Source organism: Pleurodeles waltl, chromosome 4_2 (assembly GCF_031143425.1).
Source record: "Pleurodeles waltl isolate 20211129_DDA chromosome 4_2, aPleWal1.hap1.20221129, whole genome shotgun sequence".
NCBI classification, from domain to species: Eukaryota; Metazoa; Chordata; class Amphibia; order Caudata; family Salamandridae; genus Pleurodeles; species Pleurodeles waltl.
Window position 1 is genome coordinate 839,271,946 of NC_090443.1, and position 26,941 is coordinate 839,298,886.

General features: G+C 42.6%; 1 protein-coding gene across 2 annotated transcripts in view; it reads left to right on the plus strand.

Annotated features, from left to right (window-relative positions):
• MYSM1 (Myb like, SWIRM and MPN domains 1) overlaps positions 1-26,941 on the plus strand; it is a 328,895-nt gene that overhangs the window by 90,096 nt on the left and 211,858 nt on the right. For both annotated transcript variants that reach the window (XM_069232570.1, XM_069232571.1), the window contains exon 9: positions 17,395-17,525. In XM_069232570.1, the coding sequence (XP_069088671.1) occupies positions 17,395-17,525 (131 nt within the window). The remainder of the gene's footprint in view (positions 1-17,394; positions 17,526-26,941) is intronic.

A 26,941-nucleotide genomic window follows, 5' to 3' on the forward strand; every position in this document is an offset into this window, starting at 1 on the left:
GGGCCCATTGGGATGAGATGCAAGACATAATTCAGCATCTCCCCAAGGAACATCAAAAAAGGGCACAGCAGATAGTGGAGGAAGGGCAAGCCATCACTAATAATCAGATTAGGTCTGCCCTAGACGCAGCAGACACAGCTGCCAGGAGTTTCAACGCTGCTGTGACAATAAGGAGGCATGCATGGCTCAGGTCCTCAGGTTTCAAACCTGAAATCCAACAGGCGGTGTTGAATATGCCGTTCAACCAAAAACTACTTTTTGGCCCAGAAGTGGACACTGCAATTGAAAAATTGCGTAAGGATTCAGACACCGCTAAAGCTATGGGTGCACTATACACCACACCATACAGGGGATCCTTTCCGAAACCTCACTTTAGAGGTGGATTTAGAGCTCAAACAGCAGAGGCATCCACATCACAGGCAAACCCTGTCTATCAACCTCAATACCAACAAGGTGGTTTTAAGGGCATATATAGAGTACAGAATCCCCGAAGTAGAGGGAAATATCAAACATCTAAACAAACCTCACAGCACACTAAACAGTGACTTGTTTCACTCCACACCTCTCCTGTGGGAGGAAGACTACAAAAGTTCCACACCAATTGGCAAAACATTACCATAGACAATTGGGTACTATCAATTATCCGCAATGGTTATTGCCTAGAATTGATACAAACTCCCCCAATCATTCCACCAAAACCACACAAATTATCCACAGAACACATCAGTCTGTTACAGGAAAAAGTCAAGTCTCTGTTACTCAAACAAGCAATAGAACCTGTGCTGCAAAATCAAGTGTGGACAGGAGTTTACTCACTATACTTCCTGATTCCCAAAAAGGATGGCACCATAAGACCAATATTAGATCTCAGGACCCTCAACCTTTACATCCTGTCAGAACACTTTCACATGGTAACTCTCCAGGATGTTATCCCACTACTTCAAAAACAAGATTTCATGGCAACATTAGACCTCAAGGATGCGTATTTCCATATACCCATCCATCTGGCGCACAGAAAATATCTCAGGTTTGTCATTCAAGGAAAGCACTATCAGTTCAAAGTGTTACCCTTTGGAATAACAGCAGCTCCAAGGGTATTCACAAAATGCCTAGCAGGAAGTCGCAGCCTATCTAAGAAGACAACATATACATGCCTTTCCATATCTAGATGATTGGCTAATAAAATCAAACACTCATACGCAATGTCAAAACCATGCACATTACGTAATACAAAACCTGCATACGCTAGGGTTCTCAATAAATTACAATAAGTCGCAAATACAACAGTATTTAGGTGCAGTACTAAATACTCAAAAAGCGCTAGCAAGTCCAAATACGCAAAGAATACAAGCATTCAAAAATATAATTGCACAGATACAGACAGGTCAACAGTACACTGTCAGATTTGTCATGAAAATGTTAGGGATGATGGCATCATGTATTGCCATATGCTTGACTAAACATGCAACCCTTACAACAGTGCCTTGCACAACAATGGTCACAGGCACACGGTCAACTTCAAGTTCTAGTGTTGATAGACCGCCAAACATACATGTCCCTTCAGTGGTGGAATTAAACAAAGGGGGGGCCAATTCAAGACCCTGTGCCTCAGACCATAATTACAACAGATGCATCAATGATTGGCTGGGGAGCTCACCCCAACAATCATGACAATGGGATGCCCAACACAAATGGCTACACATAAATCACTTTACTATTAGCTGTCTTCCTAGCTCTCAGAGCTTTTCAGCCTCTTGTCACTCAGAAGAATGTCCTAATCAAAACAAACAACATGACCACCATGTATTACCTAAACAAGCAAGGAGGGACACATTCGTCCCATCTCCCCCTCCTAGCTTAAAAAATTTGGAAATGGGCAATACACAACCAAATTCACCTGGTAGCACAATAAATTCCAGGGATACAAAACCAACTCGCAGATGTTCTTAGCAGAAATCATCAACAAACACACGAGTGGGAGATTCACCCTCAAGTACTTCAAAAATACTTTCAACAATGGGGAACACCAAACCTAGATCTGTTCGCCACAAGCGAAAACGCAAAATGCCAAAACTTTGCATCCAGACACCCACATCCCCTATCCAAGGCCAATGCTCCATGCTCTATGGATCAATTGGTCAGGGATATTTGCTTACGCTTTTCCCCCTCTCCCACTCATTCCATTTGTAGTCAACAAATTGCGTCAAAACACACTCAATATGATACTCATAGCACCAACGTGGGCCAGTCAACCGTGGTACACAACATTATTAGACCTATCAGTAGTACCACACTCCAAACTCCCAAACAGACCAGACCTGTTGACACAAAACAAAGGGCAGATCAGACTCCCAAATCCCAACACACTCAATCTGGCGATTTGGCTCCTGAGGTCATGGAGTTTGGGTATTTATAACTACCATCAGTATGTATGGATGTGATTAAACAAGAAAACCCACTACTAGACAGTGCTATGCTAACAAATGGAAAAGATTTGTATATTACTGTCAATCTAAACAGATTGCCCCTCTTACAGCATCAATACAAGATTTAGCATTCTCTTCCATAAAAATACATCTTACTGCAATTGCAGCATATTTACAAAATATACAGCACAGCTCTTTATTTAGAGTTCCTGTTATTAAAGCCTTCATGGAAGGCTTAAAACGCATCATTCCACCCAGGACACCTCCAGTTCCTTCTTGGAATTTAAACATAGTGCTTATGCGACTTATGGGCCCACCATTTGAACCTATGCACTCATGTCAAACGCAATTCTTAACATGGAAGGTTGCCTTCCTAGTCGCAATTACATCATTGCGAAGAGTCAGTGAAATTCAAGCTTTCACTATTGAAGAACCGTTCATACAAGTACAAAAACATAAAGTTGTACTACAAACTAACCCCACATTTCTTCCAAAAGTAGTATCACCTTTTCATATCAATCAAACAGTGGAACTGCCAGTCTTCTTCCCACTGCCAGATTCTGTGGCAGGAAGAGCTCTACATACATTAGAAATTAAAAGAGCACAAATGTACTATATAGAAAGAACAAAACCATTCAGAAAAACTAAACAGCTGTTTGTAGCCTTTCAAAAACCTCATACTGGTAACCCCATTTGAAAACAAGGATTAGTAAGATGTATAGTAAGATGCATCCAAACATGCTACATTAAAGCCAAAAGACAACTCTTAGTTACTACTAAAGCACATTCCACAAGGAAGAAAGGTGCTACGATGGCTTTTTTAGGAAACATACCAATGGCTGAAATATGTAAAGCAGCTACTTGGTCAACACCACATACATTTACTAAACACTATTGTGTAGATGTTTTAGCAACACAGCAAGCCCCAGTAGGTCAAGCTGTACTCAGAACATTATTTCAAACAACTTCAACTCCTACAGGCTAACCACTGCATTTATGGGAGGACTAACTGCTTTGTAGTCTATGCACAGCATGTGTATCTGCAGCTACACATGCCATTGAACGGAAAATGTCACTTACCCAGTGAACATCTGTTCGTGGCATGTTCCGCTGCAGATTCACATGCACCCTCCCACCTCCCCGGCAGCCTGTGGTCGTTTAAGTTAACAACATTTGTGCATATGTAGATATATATATATATATATATTTAACATTCCATTACCATGGACATCTCTTTTCTATATACTCTATCACTCCTACCTTACCCTCTGCGGGAAAACAATCTAACATGGAGTCGATGCCCATGCGCAGTGGAGCCGAAGAGGAGGAGTCACTTGATCCCGTGACTCGAAAACACTTCTTTGAAGAAAAACAACTTGTAACACTCCGAGCCCAACACTAGATGGCAGAAGTATATGTACAGCATGTGAATCTGCAGCGGAACTTGCCACGAACAGATGTACACTGGGTAAGTGACATTTTCCATTTATATATATATATATATATATATATATATATATATATAGATATATATAGATATATACGTATATAGATATATTACCTAGTGGCGGTTGAGCTAGGTAGTTGGAGTTAGGACCTAGTTTTTATAGAAAAGCATTTTTTGTTTTGCTAATAACTTTGGCGCCGTTTGCTGAATCATATTTTCCAAGATTAAATCTTAGTAAAGCACTTAGAAACACAATAGCTCCAACTGGGGCTATCACGCCGTCTTGACAGAGTTGTTCCTAACAGTCCCACGCCACTCGAGAGGGAGTGCGGGCTGGTCACAGAGTCCCACGGGCCTCAGGTACAATACCTTGGAAAAAGATGCGGAAACAAAGATGTTGCACAGGGAGGTGAAGAGTTGCTGAAGCTGGTGCAGAATTGGTTGGTTGCTACCAAGGAGATGAGGCGCCTCTTTCTTACTACTAGCAGGGGAGGTGAGGCATCTGTTCCTCACGGTAGCAGGGGAGGTGAAGCAACAGTGGCGAGGCGTTGGTCCCTTACAAGAAGGAGTCGTTGATGAATCCAGCTGGTCAAGATGCAAGGCGTCAACTTTGTGGCGGCGTGATCACACCACGGGGCCACAGGTGATGCGGCAGAGTCGGTGTCATGGACGTCGGTGACCCAGCACTCAGGACTCACACTTTAGCGGTGCTGCGGCAGTGTCAGATTTTACATGCACAAAACCATAGAAATTCAACCTATATACGTATCAAGTAACTATAACTCGTTCCCTAGGTAACTATAACTCGCACCATCGCCATGTTCTGCTAATTAACCAAGATATTAAATCGCTCATGACATCTTTGACATCATGGATAATATCACTAAAGCATTTGCAGTAAAATTGTTGATGAGAAAACTGTGCAACATGAGGGCTCGAGTTATAGTTACCTTAGGGCACAAGTTATAGCTACTTGAAATAACACCAACTATAACAGCTGAATTTCAATGGTTTTTGTGGGTAAATTCTGAACCTAACTATAGCATTCCTGTAACCTTAGTTTGTTTTGTGAATTTCTAAGGTTTTTTAACATTAAGATGCCCATTAGAATGCATAAAAGAGAGAAATGGGGTTGGACACCGGGCCTGGCTCCCCAATTTCCTTGTTTACTGCAGTATCCTCAGCATTTTCCATTGCAGGCACTAGGCCTACCCACACAAGTGAGGTACCATTTTTATTGGGAGACTTAGGGGAACACATAATAGTAGAAAAAGTGTTATTTCCAAGTTTATTTTCACCTTCCAAATCTAGGACAATGTGTAAGAAAGAAGTAATTGTGAGAAATACCCTCTAACATGCTAGTATGGGTACCCACAAATTCAGAGATGTGTAAATAAAGTCTGCTTCTAAACTCTATATCTCGGGCCAATTTCGAAAATACATAGGTTTCCTTGATATCTATTTTTTATTATTTATATTTTACCATATGAATAGCTCTATACCCCTTACACAATGAAAAACCACTGCAGTTTCCAGCTCAGTTATTGGCTCTGGGCACCTTGAGTTCTCAGAAAACCCACAAACCCTATATATCCCTACAACCAGAAGGGTCTGCCAGATGTAATGGTATTTATAGCCTTTGTGAATCTGCCTTTGTGGTGAGAAGTAACAAATGAAAACGTTGTCACAAAAGCCTGTTTTTTCCTACTAGCTGTCAATATGTTTTTATTTCAACACTTGGGTTCTTTGGGAAATCCTTGAAGGATCTATACAAGTGACCCTTTCAGAATTCGGAATTTTGCCTAGTTCTCAGAAATGTATAGCTTTCTGGGATCCACCATGGGTTTCAGACCTATTTCCACCACAAACTGGATGGAGGTTTAAAGCAGAAAAAATAGGAAAAGTGGGCTATCTCTCAGTAAAATGGCAAAACTGTATAGAGGAATTAGGTTTTTTGAATCAAGTCTGCCAGTTCCTGAAAGCTGGGAAGATGTTCATTTTAACGCCGCAAATCTTTCATTGATGCCATTTGCAGGGGAAAAAACAGACACTTTTTTCTGAGGGACTTTTTCGCATTCCCCACCCCCAAAAAACAAAATTTAGCTATATTGTCGCTAATTTCCCGATCCCCTCCAGCGGAATCAACAAACTGTGCGTACCTTTAGAATACTTAAGATGTTTGAAAAAAAGATCGCAAATTTGGAGTGGATAGCTAATGTGGACAATAAATGATGGAGACCTAAGCACAAACTAACCAGAATAGCCAAAAAACAGGCTTTGCACTAGCCATGAAGGGGTTAATCACTATGTAATATTTGTATTTATATGTTTTGAATAACTCAAAGAAATTGTCATATTTGCTGCTGTAATAGCTTTTAATTATTCTGTTTGATATACAACTCTGTGTTGGGTGTTTTTGGATGTAGCTTGTTCTTTTTCCTTTTTTGACTATGCAATTCTAAAACAGAAAACCCAGTAGACTGCAGCCCATTGAGCATTACTTGAGTGAAATGTGTTATAAGTAGCAATCAGCCCTGTGAGATTTCATAAGGATAGTAAGTGGAACTCAGACAGTCTTTCATCATGCAAACACCTACTCAAGAACAGTAGCAAAACAGGAGTATATTTTTTTGAATATTTATTTAAAATGAAAATCTTATGGTCGTGCAGACACTATGAATAATAACTAGTACTAAAGTAAACAAGATACAAGCAACAATACTTATCAGGTGGCTGAATAATAGTAGATGATAGTTAAACGTCCATTGCATTACTATTCCTCAACCCAGCCTTTCTCTGCTAACTAAGCTATACTTGGCACTAGAAGTGTTTCAAAGATAGTTTATATCTATCTCATGTCCCTGTAAGGTCCTCTCTGTCATTACGATCTGTTTGAGTTTATTTATTGTATCGTGAACACTGTTGACTATTTTCAGAATAAACAATTACTAAAAATCCCTAGCAGCCTTTCTCTTACTTACATTCTATGAAACCTTGCCTATTGTTTAAAAACAGTAAGTGAGAAATCAAGATATCAATGTCTTTGTTCATTATTATTTAAATAAATACAGTCACTAGAAAAGAAAAGTTAGACTGCACAGAAAAAACAGTAATGTATTCAAGCAAACTAAGTTCTCACGTTGCAATGAATAACAACATTAGTAAATGTGTATTGATATTTGAAATATACACAAACATAAATAGCGTATATAATTCAAGGAACGGGATACCTAGAAGATAAAATATATGATTATTAAAACGTGTTGTTGATATAGAGATCATTAGCTACCTTTCTTAAGGAGACTTTGATTTCATAATTGGGAAGGAGCGCTGAGTGCTAAGTATGCAGTTGATTTTGTTAGTCTATATCTGTCCGCATTGAGTGCTTTTTAATAGTATTTAAAAGCTCCTCCGACTGAGGCATTTTTTCCACATATATGGCTATTCCTGTCTGAGTAATGCATGGGAACAAACAGTGCAAATAATTTTAGCAGTGTAAAACTGATGTGGAGTCCATCTAGGTTATACTTTGACTTGTTGAATGTGTGTGCTTGGTACCCTTGGGTGTCCCAGATCACAATGTTGTGTGTTTATTCCAAAGTGATAGTCCATTATTGTAACAAATATGAACCATGCATATATATTACCTTTTTTGTCATCTTATTTTTTTCACTCTGGTGAAACATATCTGATTCTTAGTCTTTTCAAAAATCCATGTGCATGTCTTCTTTGTGTTATTTTGTTCATGTAAACAGTGCTGTTAAAATAAGTATGTTTTCGAAACTAGATCTATGACTCATTGGCTCTTATTCCGTTTGTTTTGTGGATGCATGGTTTGTGCTGCATTGCCATGTTTACTGTATTGCTTTGTACTAACGCTTTTAAATTATTTAGCTTGTATTTTCTCTGCTTTCAGTGCCATTCAGTCTCTGCTCTTTAGATTTGCTTAGGTTTATTTTCATGGTATGTGTATGCATTTGTAACACCAACAAAATTAACTGCATAATTTCAGGCAGACCACAGTTGTACATTTATTTCAGAAAGACCATGGAGAAAATGTTTTTTACTTCTGTGTTTAATCCAAATGATCAAATAAGAACTTTGAAAATTCTTATGGACACTTCCAACCATAGATTCCTCACTGTGTGACTCCTTCTAGGCACTTGACTAGATCCTGACATTTTCCTCCGCATTTCTCTGGCGTGCTCTGTGTTGACTTCAGCCTGCCTCAGATGTGGCATCAGAATTGCATATAAACTCTGGTCCTCCTCACTGATATCAGTTCCTTTCTTTCAATGCCTTCAAATACAGATCTGGAGCACGCTTCCAAACCTTTTGCCTCTTCTCTGACAAGTTTATTTGCTGCCAAATTGATCTTTAGTGTGTAAGGAAGCATGTACCCACTTTAAATCACTGGGTTTAAGCTATGTAGGACCGACCATAGGCAGATGTCTGTGACAGATTCGCACAAGGTAAGCCTCTGATGTCTGGGATCACCGCAGTACTCCAAGGCTTTCGAGGACTGCGCCTGCATAAACCCCAAGGTGACCTGGGACCATGAAGGCAAACTCTATGTTGCTGAACACTGGCAGAAGATGTATAAGTCCTGTTCTTGGTCATAGCAGAGGGTGCAGACCTGCTGCTGCTCTCAGGGCCGTTCTTGTGTCAGATCTTCCCATTCAAAGCTCCCTCATAAGTCCAAAGAAATGAAAAGCAGGAATTGAAACTGGATTCCACCCCATCCCCCTCAGCCGGAAAAGTCATACAAGCAGGGTGCCAAGGTACCAATCCCCCAACTTATTCAGATGCACCCAGAGTGCCTTAGTCTGTCTGCGAGCATGCATTGGGCACCATTCTGGCTCCTTCATGCCCCCCTTATCTGAGGAGGTCTTCAGTTTAGTTGCTGTTGTTGGGTCCACCCTCAATGCTGTCTGTGCCACTTGACCTGACTGCAGAGTCCACTCTGACTCTGGGGACAGCACCCAACCGAACTTTAACTTTAGAGCTACAACCCACTCCTCCTGTCACTGTTATACAAACACCATCCTCACCGCCAGAGGGCTACAACTGTATCTTGTCTGACTCCAAAACTAACCTTACTCAACCCCAGTTGAAGTTGACTCATATGGCACAACCGGTCCAGCCTCATTCCAAATCAGACAATACACTGCAGCCCGCCCCCTATCCCCCCCCACCCCCTCCAATAACCCCAACCCAGGAAATCTCCTACAAACTCTCACCACATTGTTTGGCTTTGACTCTGACCAAAGTCAACATAATCTTGGAGAGGGATATGGAGAAGACAATGTGAATTTGTACATGGGTTTGCAGGAGGCCAGTGATCTGGACAATTCTCCTTAGATTAATTTGAGTCCCCCTCTCCTCTAAATGCCCCTGCCTCTCACCAAAAGCAATTCAATGGAGGAATCAGCTTCTTTTGCTGTGGTAATCCTATGTGCCGCCGAAGTTTCAGACCTACATTGAGGTCAAGACCATTGTGGTGATGGAATTTTTGCAGCCCAGACAGGCATCTGCAGAGCCATTTCCCTTGTTGGATGAAGTGCTCACCAACACATTAGTGGGCAATGGGCCAAACTTTGCTCTTGACTGACAGTAGATTGGGAAGTGGCTAAATGCCACAGTTGGCTCAAGGAGACCATGCTGTCCTGACCCAGCATTCTATATCTGAATCCCTTGTTGTCCTGATCAGGGTGAGCAGTCTCAATCCAAACTCCTTTCCTATGACCCCTTCTAACAGAGAATCCAAACACATGGAAACATTTAGAATACAACTGTTTTCTTCTGCCAGCCTAGTGCTTTGCTCTGTCAATGATAGTTGCCTTTTAGGGTTCTTTTCACACATGTTGTGGGATATTGTCAGGAAGATTTTGCCAACAGCCTCTAAAGAGTTTTGCACCAGTGTAGTGCATATCATCCAGTATTGTAAAGATACCGCAAAGCATGTGATACATGCTGGACTGGACACTACTGACTGCTTGGGCAGTGCAGTTAGTACCAATGTGATGCTTGGGAGCCACATGTGGGTGAGATCTACAGGCTTATTGGGAGACATCCAAGCATCGTTTATGGATATGCCATTTGATAGCACCTGTCTCTTTTGCCATAAGGCACACTCTACACTGCAGCATTTAAAAAAAAAAAAAACTATGGCTACACTGCACTCCATAGGCCTTTCTGCACCCCCAGCAATTTTTCCCTTTCGATGCTTCAGAAGAGGTTCGGTGCAAAGGCAACGTCAAGGCCTTTCTCCCCTAGCAACAGACTCCCCAGCCCTTTTTAGGCCGGGTCTAGAATCTAGCCAAAAATGTACAGGCCAGCACGGCTAGAGTACTACTCACTTCAGCTTCCAAGCTGTTTAGTTTGCTCTTGGTGGTACATGACCATACTTTAGGAGGTAAGATAAGTTATTATATCCAAGGGTGGCAGAGAATCACATCTAACAAATGAGTGCTCCAACTCATTCAGCAAGAACATGCCCTACCGTTCCTGTCAGACCTGCTGAATATCCCACCCATATCAGAGTGATTTTTGGTGGACCCTTTGTTGATTCTGCGAAGGGAAGTCACAGCTCTTTTGGATAAAAGGGCCGTAAAGATGGTACAGGCATCAGAAATAGGAACTGGCTCTACTCCTTTTATTTCCTGATGCCAAAGTATGGATGCCTTCATCTTATTTTAGATCTTCGTCCTCTCAGTTTATCAGAAAGGACAAATACAAATTCAAGGAGCTTACATTAGCCCACGTTCTCCCTTCCTTTTATCCAGGAGACTGGATGGTAGCTCTGGACCTGTAGGATGCCTATTTTTACATCTCCATCCTTCAGATGCTTTCTTATTTCTGTGCTCCCCTTTGTCCTCACCAATGCCCCTTAGGTGTTCACTTTCGGAGGTTAGGTATACCAGCCTTCCCCTGTCTAGGTGACTGGCTGCTGAATGCGAGATCGCCACAGTCAGTCATGGACCGCTTCACACAATGGCGGACGTCTTAACATTATGGCATTGTGACAGCTGGCTCCTTCACAGCAGTTCCTATTCATTGAAGCTTTTGTAGGTAATGGTGCAGTTTTGAGCCTTAATTCTGGTTCATCAAGTCCCGGTCATTTGGACTGCGATCCCAATGTTTTAGCCTCAGTGCTGGGTCTCACTGACAGTGGCTCTGAGATATCTTCGCCTCCTGCACCCTGCTTGTGGACCATGCCAGATGCAGACGAGGGCTATATAGTGGTATGTGAACTATCGGTAGACTCAGCAGCAAGGAAACCTGTCTGGGTCTATTCAGGTTCCAGAGGAGACAGCAGAAGATCTGAAGTGGTGGCTGCTTGACCATAATTGGACCGGTCGGAGACCCCTCTCCCTACTCCACCCAAAGCTTCCTATGGTGAGGGATGCGTGACTGCTGGGTTTGGATAGGTCCCATGGGAGAGGTGGAGATCAGAGGATCTTGGTATCAGGTAGAGACCTGCCTCTACATCAGTCTGTTGAAGTTCCAGGTGATTTGCTTGGTGTTAAAGGCCTTCCTACCACTCCATCAAAGGAAGTCTGGCTCAGATCCTCACTGACATCACCACCACCATTTAGTGCTGCAACAAGCAGGATGGAGCGGGGTTCTTGGTTCTGTACCAGGAGGACCTGCGCCTCCGGAGCTGGCCAAGTCTTTGGGGCATCTCCCTGCTTGCAAACCACCTGGCAGGATCTTTGAAATTCAGGGTGGCCCAACTCATCTGGCAACGCCAAACAGTTCATGAATGTCAGCTTCACCCGGAGGTGGCGCAGGGTGTCTTCCATTAATGGGAAGAGTCCTGGTTCAATTGCTTTGCCACCACCAAGAACACAAAATACGGACAGCCTTTTGTGCTGGAGTTCTGTTGAAAATGTTTTTTCCCCTTTCCTGAACCCTAAATTTCCACTGGCTGTAGGACTCTAGCACTGGTTGGCAGGGGTAAAGTGCCTGTGCTCCCCTTCAACGTGATGAAACTGGCATACTCCCGACTGTCTTATTTAACTTACCTATCAGTCTCTGGTATATGGACCAAAGTGTACCTAGGGCCAGTAAGTTAAATGTCACTAGTGGATTCAGCACCTGATGTGCCATCCACTACAGTGACAGTGTAAACATTACTGAAGGCCTGAATGTGTAGCTTGGCTGTGCAGTTTAAAACTGTAAATCCAACCTGTCAAAATACCACTTTTTTGACAGGACTAAACCTTCCTTTTAAGCATTAATACATTACCCCTACGTATGCCAGACTGCCCATGAGGCAAGGTATTTAAAGGTAGGACATGTAAAGATATATTGTTGTACATTTCCTTACAGTCAAAAGGCCCTAATAGTTATTTTCACTGTATCAGGGTTGGCTGCTCCATAGGAAAGCATTGGGATCCAGTATCAACTTTATTGACATATTTTTGTCCGGAAAGCAGCACCTAATTTCATTTTTAGACTTATTGAAATATTTATTACAAGCACAATTCACCTGTGAAGTTGGATCTGTAATACAATATAAAAAAGGTACTTTTTAGAAAGTTACCTTTTCTCTGCCTAAAGCCTCTGGATGCCCATTTGCTTAAGCCCATCCAGTAGCTGAATAGCTTCCTTGACCATCAAAGAGACCTACCCTGTCACAGGCTAATGTTGGCTGGCACCTAAGCATTGCCTTCTCTTGCCCGCTTATTTAGCGAGGCGCCAATCCCAGTGAAAGAGGAGCTGACCCAGAACTGGTTTAGAGTGACCACAGAGTTGGGATTGCTTAGTTCCTTGGTCACACCTCTAGGGTAGGCACACATGTTCTGCACAATGGGTTTCACCATCTTAGCTTTAGGAAGAGAGGGTCACTGTGGGACTGTTTGCAGTAAAGCACTGGGAAAGTTTTCCCTATTGATTAGAGAGGGACCAAGAGTCCCCCCCGCCCACAGTCTGATGCTATGCATAAATGCGCACCCACAGTACCCTATTTATAACACGTAATGGACCTGGGGATAAACAGGAGAGGACTGGACCTGCTGTTTTTGATCTGAAAAGAGCTTAGAAGACTGGACCAGCTCTCCACCTTCTACGCAGGTGATTCCAAGAGCCATAAGCCTGACCTCCTGTTCAACCTGCAAGACGCCGTTTCCAGCAACTGCCCAGCTAGCCGGGTTCCAGCTGGACCGGCCATGGACCTTGCTGCTGATCTCTGCTGGAGTGAGTCTTGATCACTAAGTTCTATCCCAAATGTCTTGGAACTTTGTTTGCCTGGTGTCAAAGTGTACTCCGCCTTTTCTTGAAACCTAGGACTTGAAAACATTTTAGGTTTAAAGACCTCCGGAGGGCTGGGACAAACCTGCAATGCTGATCCAATGAAGGTGCGTTGCCTCTGGACCAAGATTCAGATTGCTTCCGCTTAGCACACAGAGCTTTAATGCAGCAGCAGATGTGATTCAACAGTACCTTGCAGAGAAGATATACAGCTTTGTGGAGCATTCTTAGCGGACAGCCAGGAGCCTTGCTCCGCTGGACAAATAAAAGCTTAAAAAAAAGTGACTAAATCCAAAAGTATCCCTTTTTACCGGGTCACGGCACTAGAAGTATCCAGCCAGCGAGGGACCTTCTCTTGGAGCAAAATTCAAATTTCTCCTTTTTGGAGCTATATCAGCAAACATCAGCGGCTGCACTGAGAACTCATCCAGCCGCTATCCGATGACATGGAAGAAAAGCCCGCTACCATGCTACATGGAGGATTTTTTACTTCCTTTTCAGAAACTGCAGTCTGAAGGCAAAACTTCCCATCTCATCAAACCTGGTTTCTGTGTCCGACCCGCGCGCCATTGACGTCAGCCCTAACTTGTGTCTGGATAACTGTCAAGAGTAATCTGATGTCCCTGCTCTGTGCTTACTGTTTTTTAGGAAAATTATTTTGAACCATACATTTTAAAAATTCATTACTCTGGTTTTCCTAATTGGATTTTTGTTGTTTAGGTGTCATCTTATGTATTAAAATTTGCTCTGCTTTTCTAAATTGGTTGAGACTTTTCTTGTGTTGGGTTTTGACTTTTACTATTTTGGGACTGCATGAATACTTCACATATTGCTTTTAAGTTAGGCCTGTCTCTTCAGTGCCATAGCTACCAGGTGGACCCCAGGTCAGTTTTGCTGGCTTGACTGCTTTACGCTGGCAAAGATGGTAGTTCCTGTTTAAGATGGGCCATCACCACTCCCTCCCCTTAACTAATACCCCTAATTTCTTACAAATTCCCAAGAAGGCTCTTTCTCTGAGCTGCTTTCTGCCTAGAGTGGAGTATCCATCTGTATGTCTTCCTTTTCCAAGTGATGAAGATCAGGAATATCTGGGCTCAACTAATCCTAGTCTCTTCAGACTGAGCCATCGGAGTGTTGCACCTAGTACTTCTGGGCATGAACATCTGTCCTCTGATCAGGCTGCTGCACTGGGTGGATCTTCTGTACCAGTAGCAGAGCAGGGTCTTGAACCCGGACCTGCTCAATCTATACCTCTATGAATGCAGATTGATTAATGGAATTGAATGCTTTTGACCTCCTTCGGGAAGTCGTGGATGTCATCATAGTGTCCACTCAAAGAATCTGTCCTGGGTGTTCGGATAAGTTTGTAACCTGGTGCAGCACGACATGGTGCAGTTTTCCCCATTCAGATCCACTGCAAGCAAAGTTATTGGATGTTTTGCTTATTGTGCTGTTTCAGTAAGGACTTGCTGTTGGCACTGCAAAAGGTTATTCGTCAGCCCCTTTGTCCTTTTTGCATTTAATGAAACAACTGTCCATGATTAATTCACTAATTTAAGATGTTGTTTCTCAAATGTTTAGTTTATATGTTCCCACCCAAATCTTTTTGTGGTGCCATAATGGGACCTTCATTTGGTTTTCACAATCCTTATTTCTACCCCATTTCAGTCAACTGATGCATAGCTGTCCTTTGCATCTCCTGATTCTTGAGTCTTTTTATTGCGATAACTTCAGCTTGTCGGGTGAGTGAACTGCAAGCTGTATCTGCTCATTCATCAGTCAATCACTAAGTCGATTTTTAGAGCATTGCTTGTCACCCCGAGGGTATCCAGGTGCTGGATACATACACCACCTCTATACGCCACCTTTTTCCCATACAAGCTGGTGTTTGTGGCCAGAGTAGCATTTCTTCCGAAGGTTGTGACTCCCTTTCCTGTCAGCCAATCCATCGCTCTTCTGGCATTCTTTACTCCACCTCACACCTCAAAAGAAGAGGTGAGAATACACGATTTGAACGTACCAAGGATTACTGGATGGACGAACAGCTCTTTCTTGGGTTCTCTGGAACAAAGCAGGGTAAGGCAGTGCAGAAAAGGACCATATAGTGTTACATATTCCTCCATTAAGATTTGCTATGCATAGGCCAAGAAGCAGCAAACGAAAGGTGTGAGGCTCATTCTACCAGAGTCAAGGCTGCTATTACTGCATTGGCACATGGAGTGCCTGTCTTGGACATCTGTCAGGATGCAACATAGGCATCAATTCACACGCTCATGAAGCACTACATATTGCCTCATTAGCCAGGTCCAGTGGGAGGAGCAGTTTGCCTGTTCAATTCTGCAGGACTTTTTAGTTTAAACCATTCCACAAAACCACCACCTCAGGACGGTGCAAAAGCAATACTATAAAAAACCTCTAGCTAAAGTGTGTCGCCTCAGGGGTGGACACAAGATGTGGATTCTGTGGTTAGTGCATACACCAAAAGGAGTGTTTTTGAAGGTAAATAACCTGTTCTTCAGGTGGAAACAGTTTCTGTGGCATCACTGACCCTGTGGGTGGGCTATGGAAGGAGAGAAAAGTCATGCTATCATCCAATATGTCTATTTTAAAAACCCAGCCTTCTGCATTAAGCATTTTTTTACATTTACGTTTTTATTGGCATTTATGAATGAACAAGACATATTTATCACATGAAAACAATAGTGATGTTCAAGCAAAAGTACATAACAACCTCCTGCATTAAACATTTAATCAAAACTTTATTGAAACTAAATAGTTCATGCATCACCAGCACCATGCATTTTCCACTTGCTTTGTGTTTTATTCTCTCTTCCACCAGATATCCATGACGAAATATGGAACAGGTTTTCCAGTAGATGAGTTTTGTCTTCATTCCCTAATCAATACAAAATTCATCATTGCTCTGTGGCTTATGATAGAATGTGATCTGAATTCTTTGGAAAAGTATTTGAAAGTAAACTGGGCATATAGTAACATAAAATGTTTTAAGTTGAACGCTGACCTAGATTCTAATGAAACTGGCATTACACCATGATTGAACATGCAGATGACCATCAATGTGGTGGACAGCACCCTCCTGATCACAGATATGTTGAAGCTTGCCTACCCATTCTTCCTGACCTCTAGCAACGTTCAATATCATTAACCACTGAAGGTGCTAGCAGGCACATTGAATGGGCTTCAGAGCTACTATTTTACAGTGGTTCAGATCATATCCGACGAACAGAGCCCAGATGAGCTCCTCCTGATTACAGTTCATCTAAATGACATTCAATGTTTCACAGGGCACAAGCCTCACCTACATTCAGTATGGATGTCCACAGCCTAATTTAAACTGTATCTGGCAAAGACCAGGCAGACAGTGTGGGGAAATAACACCCAATCCAGAGATAGCAGGAGAAAAGTAGCATTGCCAAACCTGCTTAAAGTCAACTATTGTTGTTTTGGAAACTAGTTCCTTCCAGAAGCAGTCTTTAAAATGACCATAGAAGAAGAAGCAGTGCCCTTCTCGCTACCATTCCAAGTGCCTGTCTGGTCAGCTGATAAGCATCTTCATTAGCTCCCAGTGCTTCTCACCCCCACTCCCTTCTCAAGACCAGCATCATTTATACAGTGGTCTCTCATGGCACGCCATCATACCTCGGTGCAATGCCAGAATTGTTAGAAACTCTGGGTTGCATTCGAGTCCTCTGTAGCTAGCATCCAAAAGTATTACTTAAGGAGGACTGCACAAAACCAACAGCAGTAACAAACTAGAAACCAGAAAATGCAGGAAGAAAACCAGACCAGATTTTCGTGTTCTATAGTGTCATGACATGGAACGCCCTCCAGATGAAGTCCACCAGACATCATCTATCCTCTTTTTCAGAAAAGAGCTGAAGATGCTACTCTTCAAGCATTATATGAGAGTGTGACTTACCATCCTTCTTCTGATGAATACTCCTGCCTCTCTAACGCCACTACTTATCCTGCCTTCTTTTCTTCCATTACTTACTCCGTCTTCTCCCTGCCTTGCCGTGGCTGCAGACACCTTTCTCATCCTGTCCATCCACATAATTGTCCTACCTGTGTCTTCTCTACATTGAACAAATTCATCTGTTAAACAGCACTTGTTTTATAGATATGCCTTGGCTCTGTGAATCCATGCACACATATGTATAGTTATTTAATGGCTTCTTAATTTTTGATTTAGTCACGGTGTTTAGACATCTTCAAATGTACTGATCTGTTTTCTTTTTCATTTAGGGAGAAATGCAGACCCAAGTATCTTAATAAAACATCAGTGCGTCCCGGTTTAAAGAACTGTGGAGATGTTAATTGCATTGGCCGCATACACACGTATCTGGAGCTAATAGGTGCAATTAATTTTGGATGTGGTAAGTTGTGGTTATTGTGAGAATGTAGCATGTATGCATATTTTAGTGCCACGTTTTTTTTCAATTTCTTGGGAAACAATTATTTTTTTCTGCACATGTTTTGTCTACAGCATTTTAGTGCCTCTTATTTTTTCATTGTTGCTTTGTGTTTCCACCTGGCAGAGGTGTACTTTCAGAAATCATCAAATTCTTCTTGACGCAATTCCTGATCTTTTAATTTCTGTCCTAAGTTTTGTAATTTTACTTGCAAAATCCATGATAATTGTGTGAAAATGTATAAGAAGAACTAATGGTGACTGTGCACACTTTAGCAGTGGATATAAGGAATGAAAAGATGTACAACTAGACAAGTAAAACTCCACTGGGAGTGGCAGTGTTCCTTCAACTTGCCTCTCCCTCTCATTGCCCCCTCTAGCCCCTATCTTTTTCACATATTGAAGCACTCCTGGGGCTCCTCATCTGTTCCACTAGGGTTAGGTTGTTTCCTTTCTTTTTTTAACTTCAGAGAAATTAGCCTTTATACTTATTGCACAGAAAGACACCAGAAATATAATAAACACAAAACTCTAATGAAGGCTCTCTTGTCATCCGAGCTTTGTTTCTCACAGAAATAACTTTCGGGTTAAAATGAAGGGTCCTTTGTTTAAATTTTAGTCCTGTTTTTTATGTGAAATGTAGATTGGGCGGCATGGGAGCCTCAGTATAGTGCTGCTTCTAGATCGGAAGGACTTTGATAGAGATCCAACAAAAGTAGCATCATCCTGCATTGCTCTGTCGTGCCACCTTTTGCTAAAAATGAAAATGTTAACTATTACAATGTGGTGGCTCTACAATGTCAGCCATTGGTGGAGATAGAATTAGGTTTTCATTGAATTAACGCTTAGCTGTGATAAAATTAGCTGCTCCCTGTTGTGGCAGTTCTTGTGTTTGGCTTTTTTCATCTGTAAATAGACAGAATGGTTCTGTGGGACCCTTTTGTTATTGCAATTAATATAATTCTTTATCTTTATACAAATCACTATTCTTCATTTATTAGTCAAAAATAGGTATATTGCGACTCATACATGAAATCAGAAAAGTGCAGACGGCGTAGCCTACAAAAAAATGTCTTTAACACGGATTGCCTCACTTGGCATGAGCCTCTTCAAAAGTTAAAAAATGATCCAAATCGCAGGTTTCAGCTGTAGTTTCTCTAGAGCTATCAAGAGCAAGATGATTGGCTGAATCTAATGCCACTTGGCTGACTGCCTACTAAAAGGCTTAGTGTAATTCAAAACCACGTTTGAACTCATTCTTTATGAGAACTGCTTTGCCTGTTGTGTGTCCGCCAAAAAACCAGAAAACATACTGAAATTGCCATTTTCTTCTAAGTAGTAGTGGGTAGCCATCTTGATTGTACTCAATTGCCAGAGCTCATCACATGACTGACATCACTTATTGACTGTTGTCCAGGCTTCCAGGGCATCTCAGATCAGCCGTCAAAGTATAGTGTATGAAATATTAAACCCCTCACTTTTTATTTTTAGTCGTCCTATGCATTTTATTGGGACAAGGAACAGAGACCGTATATGTGTCAAATTCCAAATAAGGAGCTATTTTGTATTTAAACCTAGCAACAGTATATCCCATTGTCATTATCACTTTTACAGTCCTTCTCAGTCACTTGCCATACGTACTCAACATATCTAGCCATTAAAATCCCACCTGCAAAACATTGGATCTTGTGATCGTTACTTTCCAATCTGTAGTCCTCCACCTAGCAAACACTGCAGACACCATTGCCACACTAGCTCAGCAACATGGTCCTAGACAGTTCCCAACACCTACATTCATGCATATACAGGGAGTGCAGAATTATTAGGCAAATGAGTATTTTGACCACATCATCCTCTTTAGGCATGTTGTCTTACTCCAAGCTGTATAGGCTCGAAAGCCTACTACCAATTAAGCATATTAGGTGATGTGCATCTCTGTAATGAGAAGGGGTGTGGTCTAATGACATCAACACCCTATATCAGGTGTGCATAATTATTAGGCAACTTCCTTTCCTTTGGCAAAATGGGTCAAAAGAAGGACTTGACAGGCTCAGAAAAGTCAAAAATAGTGAGATATCTTGCAGAGGGATGCAGCACTCTTAAAATTGCAAAGCTTCTGAAGCGTGATCATCGAACAATCAAGCGTTTCATTCAAAATAGTCAACAGGGTCGCAAGAAGCGTGTGGAAAAACCAGGGCGCAAAATAACTGCCCATGAACTGAGAAAAGTCAAGCGTGCAGCTGCCACGATGCCACTTGCCACCAGTTTGGCCATATTTCAGAGCTGCAACATCACTGGAGTGCCCAAAAGCACAAGGTGTGCAATACTCAGAGACATGGCCAAGGTAAGAAAGGCTGAAAGACGACCACCACTGAACAAGACACACAAGCTGAAACGTCAAGACTGGGCCAATAAATATCTCAAGACTGATTTTTCTAAGGTTTTATGGACTGATGAAATGAGAGTGAGTCTTGATGGGCCAGATGGATGGGCCCGTGGCTGGATTGGTAAAGGGCAGAGAGCTCCAGTCCGACTCAGACGCCAGCAAGGTGGAGGTGGAGTACTGGTTTGGGCTGGTATCATCATAGATGAGCTTGTGGGGCCTTTTCGGGTTGAGGATGGAGTCAAGTCTCAACTCCCAGTCCTACTGCCAGTTCCTGGAAGACACCTTTTTCAAGCAGTGGTACAGGAAGAAGTCTGCATCCTTCAAGAAAAACATGAGTTCGATGGCATATGTTGCTGCAGATACACATGTTTCGCACAGTCCGCTGCCTGGTGTTGGGCTCGGAGTATTACAAGTTGTTTTTCTTCGAAGAAGTCTTTTTTGGTCACGGGACCGAAGGACTCCTCCCTCTTCGGCTCCATTGCGCATGGGCGTCGACTCCATCTTAGATTGTTTTTTTCCGCTGTCGAGTTCGGACGTATTCCTTTTCGCTCCGTGTTTCGGTTCGGAAAGTTAGTCAGAATCTCGGAAGAAAGCGTCGGTATTGTTCCGTTCGGTATCGGGATAGTTAGGTACATCGACACCGATCATCGGAAGACTTTGGGGTAGCTTCGATTCCCCCATCGGGGCCTGGTCGGCCCGACTGCGTGCGACATCGAAGCCGATGGAACGGACCCCGTTTTGTTTCTGCCCAAAATGTCACAGTAAGTATCCTTATACAGATCAGCACTTGGTCTGTAACTTGTGCTTGTCCCCCGAGCACAAGGAGGATACCTGTGAGGCCTGTCGAGCCTTCCGGTCAAGAAAAACACTCCGGGACCGAAGAGCCAGGGGTCTACAAATGGCGTCCACGCCAACAAAACAACGTTTCGACGACGAAGAGGAAACATTCTCGGTTCCGGAATCAGAATCCGGAGACTCCGACGTCGAACAACAGCAACAAACAGTGAGTAAGACGTCGAAAATTAAAACCATTGAGAAGACAAAAGCCCAGGGGACGCCACTGCCAACAGGCCATGGCTCGACCCATAAAACCGGCGACCCGTCGAAGGCGCCGAAAAAGGGCACGCCCATAGCGAAGACACCCGACTCCGGTCGAGGGACCGCCATGGAGCAACCTCGGAGCCGAGATAGCGGCTCCGAGAGGCAAAAACAAGATGCCGGCACCGAAAAACATCGGCACCGAGACACACTGCCGAAAGCCACAAAAATTCTGTCGGTGCCGAAGCCGAAAAAAGATTCTCTCTCGGCGCCGAAAAGTTCCACATCTTCATCCTACACAGAGGAACAAGGAATAAGTGGCCAGATGCACAGATTTGGACAAGAGCTCCAAAGTGTAGAATCAGACTACACACAAAAGAGACTGTACATCCAGCAAGACACAGGGAAGATATCAACCCTTCCCCCAATAATGAGGAAAAGAAGGATCGGACTTCTCAAGGATGACGCACAACCACAAGCCAAAGTGGTTAAAAAAGTCACGCCTCCGCCCTCTCCACCACAACAGGCATCGCCGGCACAAACACCGCCACAAATGCACTCACCAGCGCAAACTACCATAAGTCAAGATAATCAGGATCAAGACGCTTGGGACCTATATGACACCCCAGTGCCGGACAATGATCCTGATTCATACCCCACAAAGCCGTCACCGCCAGAGGACAGTACCTCATACTCGCAACTGGTGGCTAGGGCTGCAGAATTCCACAATGTCCAACTGCATTCCGATCCTATAGAGGATGATTTTTTATTTAACACCCTCTCGGCTACACATAGCCAATATCAATGTCTCCCAATGCTACCAGGGATGTTACGGCACGCAAAACAAATTTTTGAAGAGCCCGTAAAATCAAGAGCCATCACCCCAAGGGTGGATAAGAAATACAAACCACCACCCACAGACCCAGTGTTTATTACTTCGCAGTTACCACCTGACTCCGTAGTAGTAGGGGCAGCTCGCAAGAGAGCAAATTCCCATACATCTGGCGACGCCCCACCTCCGGACAAAGAAAGCAGAAAATTTGATGCAGCAGGAAAAAGAGTAGCATCACAGGCAGCCAACCAGTGGCGCATCGCAAATTCTCAAGCGCTGCTGGGCAGATATGACCGCGCACACTGGGATGAGATGCAACTTCTCGTAGACCATCTTCCCCAGGAATACCAAAAAAGGGCGCAGCAAATAGTTGAAGAGGGACAAACGATCTCAAACAATCAAATCCGCTCTTCACTGGACGCAGCCGATACTGCAGCGAGAACAGTCAACACTGCTGTCACCATAAGGAGACACGCTTGGCTCCGCACTTCAGGCTTCAAACCTGAAATCCAGCAGGCTGTCCTTAATATGCCCTTCAACGAGAAACAACTTTTTGGCCCTGAAGTGGACACAGCCATTGAAAAACGTAAAAAGGACACAGACACGGCCAAAGCCATGGGCGCACTCTACTCCCCGCAGAGCAGAGGCTCTTTTAGAAAAACTCCATTTAGAGGGGGGTTTCGTGGCCAACCCACAGACACCACCAGCCAACAAACAAGAACCACACCATATCAGGGTTCATTCCAAAGGGGAGGTTTCAGGGGATATAGAGGGGGTCAATTCCCAAGGAGTAGGGGAAGATTCCAGACTCCAAAAACACCTCCACCTAAACAGTGACTTTCAAGTCACACAACCCCTTCACTCAACACCAGTGGGGGGAAGACTAAGCCAATTCTACCAATCTTGGCAGCAGATTACAACAGACAATTGGGTATTAGCAATAATCCAACATGGCTATTGCATAGAATTCCACAAATTCCCACCAAACATCCCTCCAAAAACACTCAAAATGTCACCACAACATTTAGAACTTTTAGGACTAGAAGTTCAAGCACTACTGCAAAAGGATGCAATAGAGTTAGTACCAGTACAACAAAAAAACACAGGAGTTTACTCCCTGTACTTTCTAATTCCAAAAAAAGACAAAACATTAAGACCAATATTAGATCTCAGGACACTAAATACCTACATCATATCGGACCACTTTCACATGGTCACACTACAAGACATCATTCCACTGCTCAAACAGCAAGATTACATGACCACATTAGACCTAAAAGATGCGTACTTTCATATACCGATACACCCTTCTCACAGAAAGTACCTAAGGTTCGTATTCAAAGGAATACATTACCAATTCAAAGTGTTGCCATTCGGAATAACAACTGCACCAAGAGTGTTCACAAAATGTCTAGCAGTAGTAGCAGCACATATCAGGAGACAACAGATACATGTGTTTCCTTACCTGGACGATTGGCTAATCAAGACCAACACAGTAAAAAAGTGCACAAACGACACCACATATGTCATACAAACCCTTCACAAACTGGGTTTCTCCATCAACTATACAAAATCACACCTCGAACTGTGTCAGACACAACAATATCTAGGAGCAACCATCAACACATCAAAGGGAATTGCCACTCCAAGTCCACAAAGAGTGCAAGCATTCCACAAGGTAATAAGTGCTATGTTTCCAAACCAAAAGATACAAGCAAAATTTGTGCTAAAACTTCTAGGCATGATGTCATCATGCATAGCCATTGTCCCAAACGCAAGACTACACATGCGACCCTTACAACAGTGCCTAGCATCACAATGGTCACAGGCACAGGGTCAACTTCAAGATCTGGTGTTGGTAGACCGCCAAACATACCTCTCGCTTCTATGGTGGAACAGCAACAATTTAAACAAAGGGCGGACATTTCAGGACCCAGTGCCTCAATACGTTATAACAACAGATGCTTCCATGACAGGGTGGGGAGCACACCTCAATCACCACAGCATTCAAGGACAATGGGATGTACACCAAACAAAATTTCATATCAATTACCTAGAACTGTTAGCAGTATTTCTAGCGTTAAAAGCCTTTCAACCCATAATAACACACAAATACATTCTTGTCAAAACAGACAACATGACAACAATGTATTACTTAAACAAACAAGGAGGAACACACTCAACACAATTGTGCCTCCTAACACAAAAAATATGGCAGTGGGCGATTCACAACAACATTCGCCTAATAGCACAATTTATTCCAGGGATCCAAAACCAACTAGCAGACAACCTTTCGCGAGACCACCAACAAGTCCACGAATGGGAAATTCACCCCCAAGTTCTGAACAAGTACTTTCAAATTTGGGGAACACCCCAGATAGATTTGTTCGCAACAAAAGAAAACGCAAAATGCCAAAACTTCGCATCCAGGTACCCACACCGCGAATCACAAGGCAATGCTCTATGGATGAGTTGGTCAGGGATATTTGTATACGCTTTTCCCCCTCTCCCTCTCCTTCCATATCTAGTAAACAAGTTGAGTCAAAACCAACTCAAACTCATACTGATAGCACCCACATGGGCAAGACAACCTTGGTATACAACTCTACTAGACCTTTCACTAGTACCGCATGTCAAACTACCCAACAGACCAGATCTGTTAACACAACACAAACAACAGATCAGGCATCCAAACCCAGCATCATTGAATCTGGCAATTTGGCTCCTGAAATCCTAGAATTCGGACACTTAGACCTCACACAAGAATGCATGGAGGTCATAAAACAAGCTAGAAAAGCTTCCACTAGACACTGCTATGCATCTAAGTGGAAAAGATTTGTTTGCTACTGCCATACCAATCAAATCCAACCATTGCATGCCTCTACAAAGGACATAGTGGGATACTTACTACATTTGCAAAAAGCGAATCTCGCTTTTTCATCTATAAAAATACACCTCGCAGCAATATCTGCTTACCTACAAACTACTCATTCATCGTCTCTATTTAGAATACCAGTTATTAAAGCATTCATGGAAGGGCTAAAAAGAATTATACCACCAAGAACACCACCAGTTCCTTCATGGAACCTTAACATCGTCTTAACAAGACTCATGGGTCCACCTTTCGAACCCATGCATTCCTGTGAAATGCAATATCTAACCTGGAAAGTCGCATTTCTCATTGCAATCACATCCCTCAGAAGAGTAAGTGAAATACAGGCATTTACCATACAAGAACCATTTATTCAAATACACAAAAATAAAATAGTTCTAAGAACAAATCCAAAATTTCTACCAAAAGTAATCTCACCATTCCATTTAAATCAAACAGTAGAATTGCCAGTGTTCTTCCCACAACCAGATTCCGTGGCTGAAAGGGCACTACATACATTAGACATCAAAAGAGCACTAATGTACTACATTGACAGAACAAAGCTAATCAGGAAAACAAAACAACTGTTCATAGCTTTTCAAAAACCACACATAGGAAATCCAATCTCTAAACAAGGCATTGCTAGATGGATAGTCAGATGTATTCAAACATGCTATCTTAAAGCCAAAAGAGAATTGCCTATTACACCAAAGGCACACTCAACCAGAAAGAAAGGTGCTACAATGGCCTTTCTAGGAAACATTCCTATGAGCGAAATATGTAAGGCTGCAACCTGGTCTACGCCTCATACATTTACTAAACACTACTGTGTAGACGTACTAAATGCACAACAAGCTACAGTGGGCCAAGCTGTACTAAGAACATTATTCCAAACTACTTCAACTCCTACAGGCTAAACCACCGCTTTTAGGGGAGGTAACTGCTTTATAGTCTATGCGAAACATGTGTATCTGCAGCAACATATGCCATTGAACTGAAAATGTCACTTACCCAGTGTACATCTGTTCGTGGCATTAGTCGCTGCAGATTCACATGTGCCCTCCCGCCTCCCCGGGAAGCCTGTAGCCGTTTAGAAGTAGATCTTAAATCTTAAACATTTGTACATTTGTAAATAATTATTATAAACTTTTTATGTACATACGTATTCACTCCATTGCATGGGCACTATTTATAGCAAACAACTCCATCCTCACCCTCTGTGGGGAAAACAATCTAAGATGGAGTCGACGCCCATGCGCAATGGAGCCGAAGAGGGAGGAGTCCTTCGGTCCCGTGACCAAAAAAAGACTTCTTCGAAGAAAAACAACTTGTAATACTCCGAGCCCAACACCAGGCAGCGGACTGTGCGAAACATGTGAATCTGCAGCGACTAATGCCACAAACAGATGTACACTGGGTAAGTGACATTTTCATTTTCATGCAGGACAATGCTCCATCACACGCGTCCAAGTACTCCACAGCGTGGCTGGCAAGAAAGGGTATAAAAGAAGGAAATCTAATAACATGGCCTCCTTGTTCACCTGATCTGAACCCCATTGAGAACCTGTGGTCCATCATCAAATGTGAGATTTACAAGGAGGGAAAACAGTACACCTCTCTGAACAGTGTCTGGGAGGCTGTGGTTGCTGCTGCACGCAATGTTGATGGTGAACAGATCAAAACACTGACAGAATCCATGGATGGCAGGCTTTTGAGTGTCCTTGCAAAGAAAGGTGGCTATATTGGTCACTGATTTGTTTTTGTTTTGTTTTTGAATGTCAGAAATGTATATTTGTGAATGTTGAGATGTTATATTGGTTTCAATGGTAATAATAAATAATTGAAATGGGTATATATATTTTTTTTGTTAAGTTGCCTAATAATTATGCATAGTAATAGTCACCTGCACACACAGATATCCCCCTAACATAGCTAAAACTAAAAACAAACTAAAAACTACTTCCAAAAATATTCAGCTTTGATATTAATGAGTTTTTTGGGTTCATTGAGAACATGGTTGTTGTTCAATAATAAAATTAATCCTCAAAAATACAACTTGCCTAATAATTCTGCACTCCCTGTAATGAGGAAACTAATCTTAAATGGGTGATGCCCTTGAATTCATTCATAAAAGCACTTGACTGTGTTTTAGACTGGGCGCAGCAACAGTGCAGTACTCTGAGGGCCATGTAATCCACTACTCTTCTCACCACCTCATACTGTCACCTGTCATCACGGGTATAGACTGTAGTG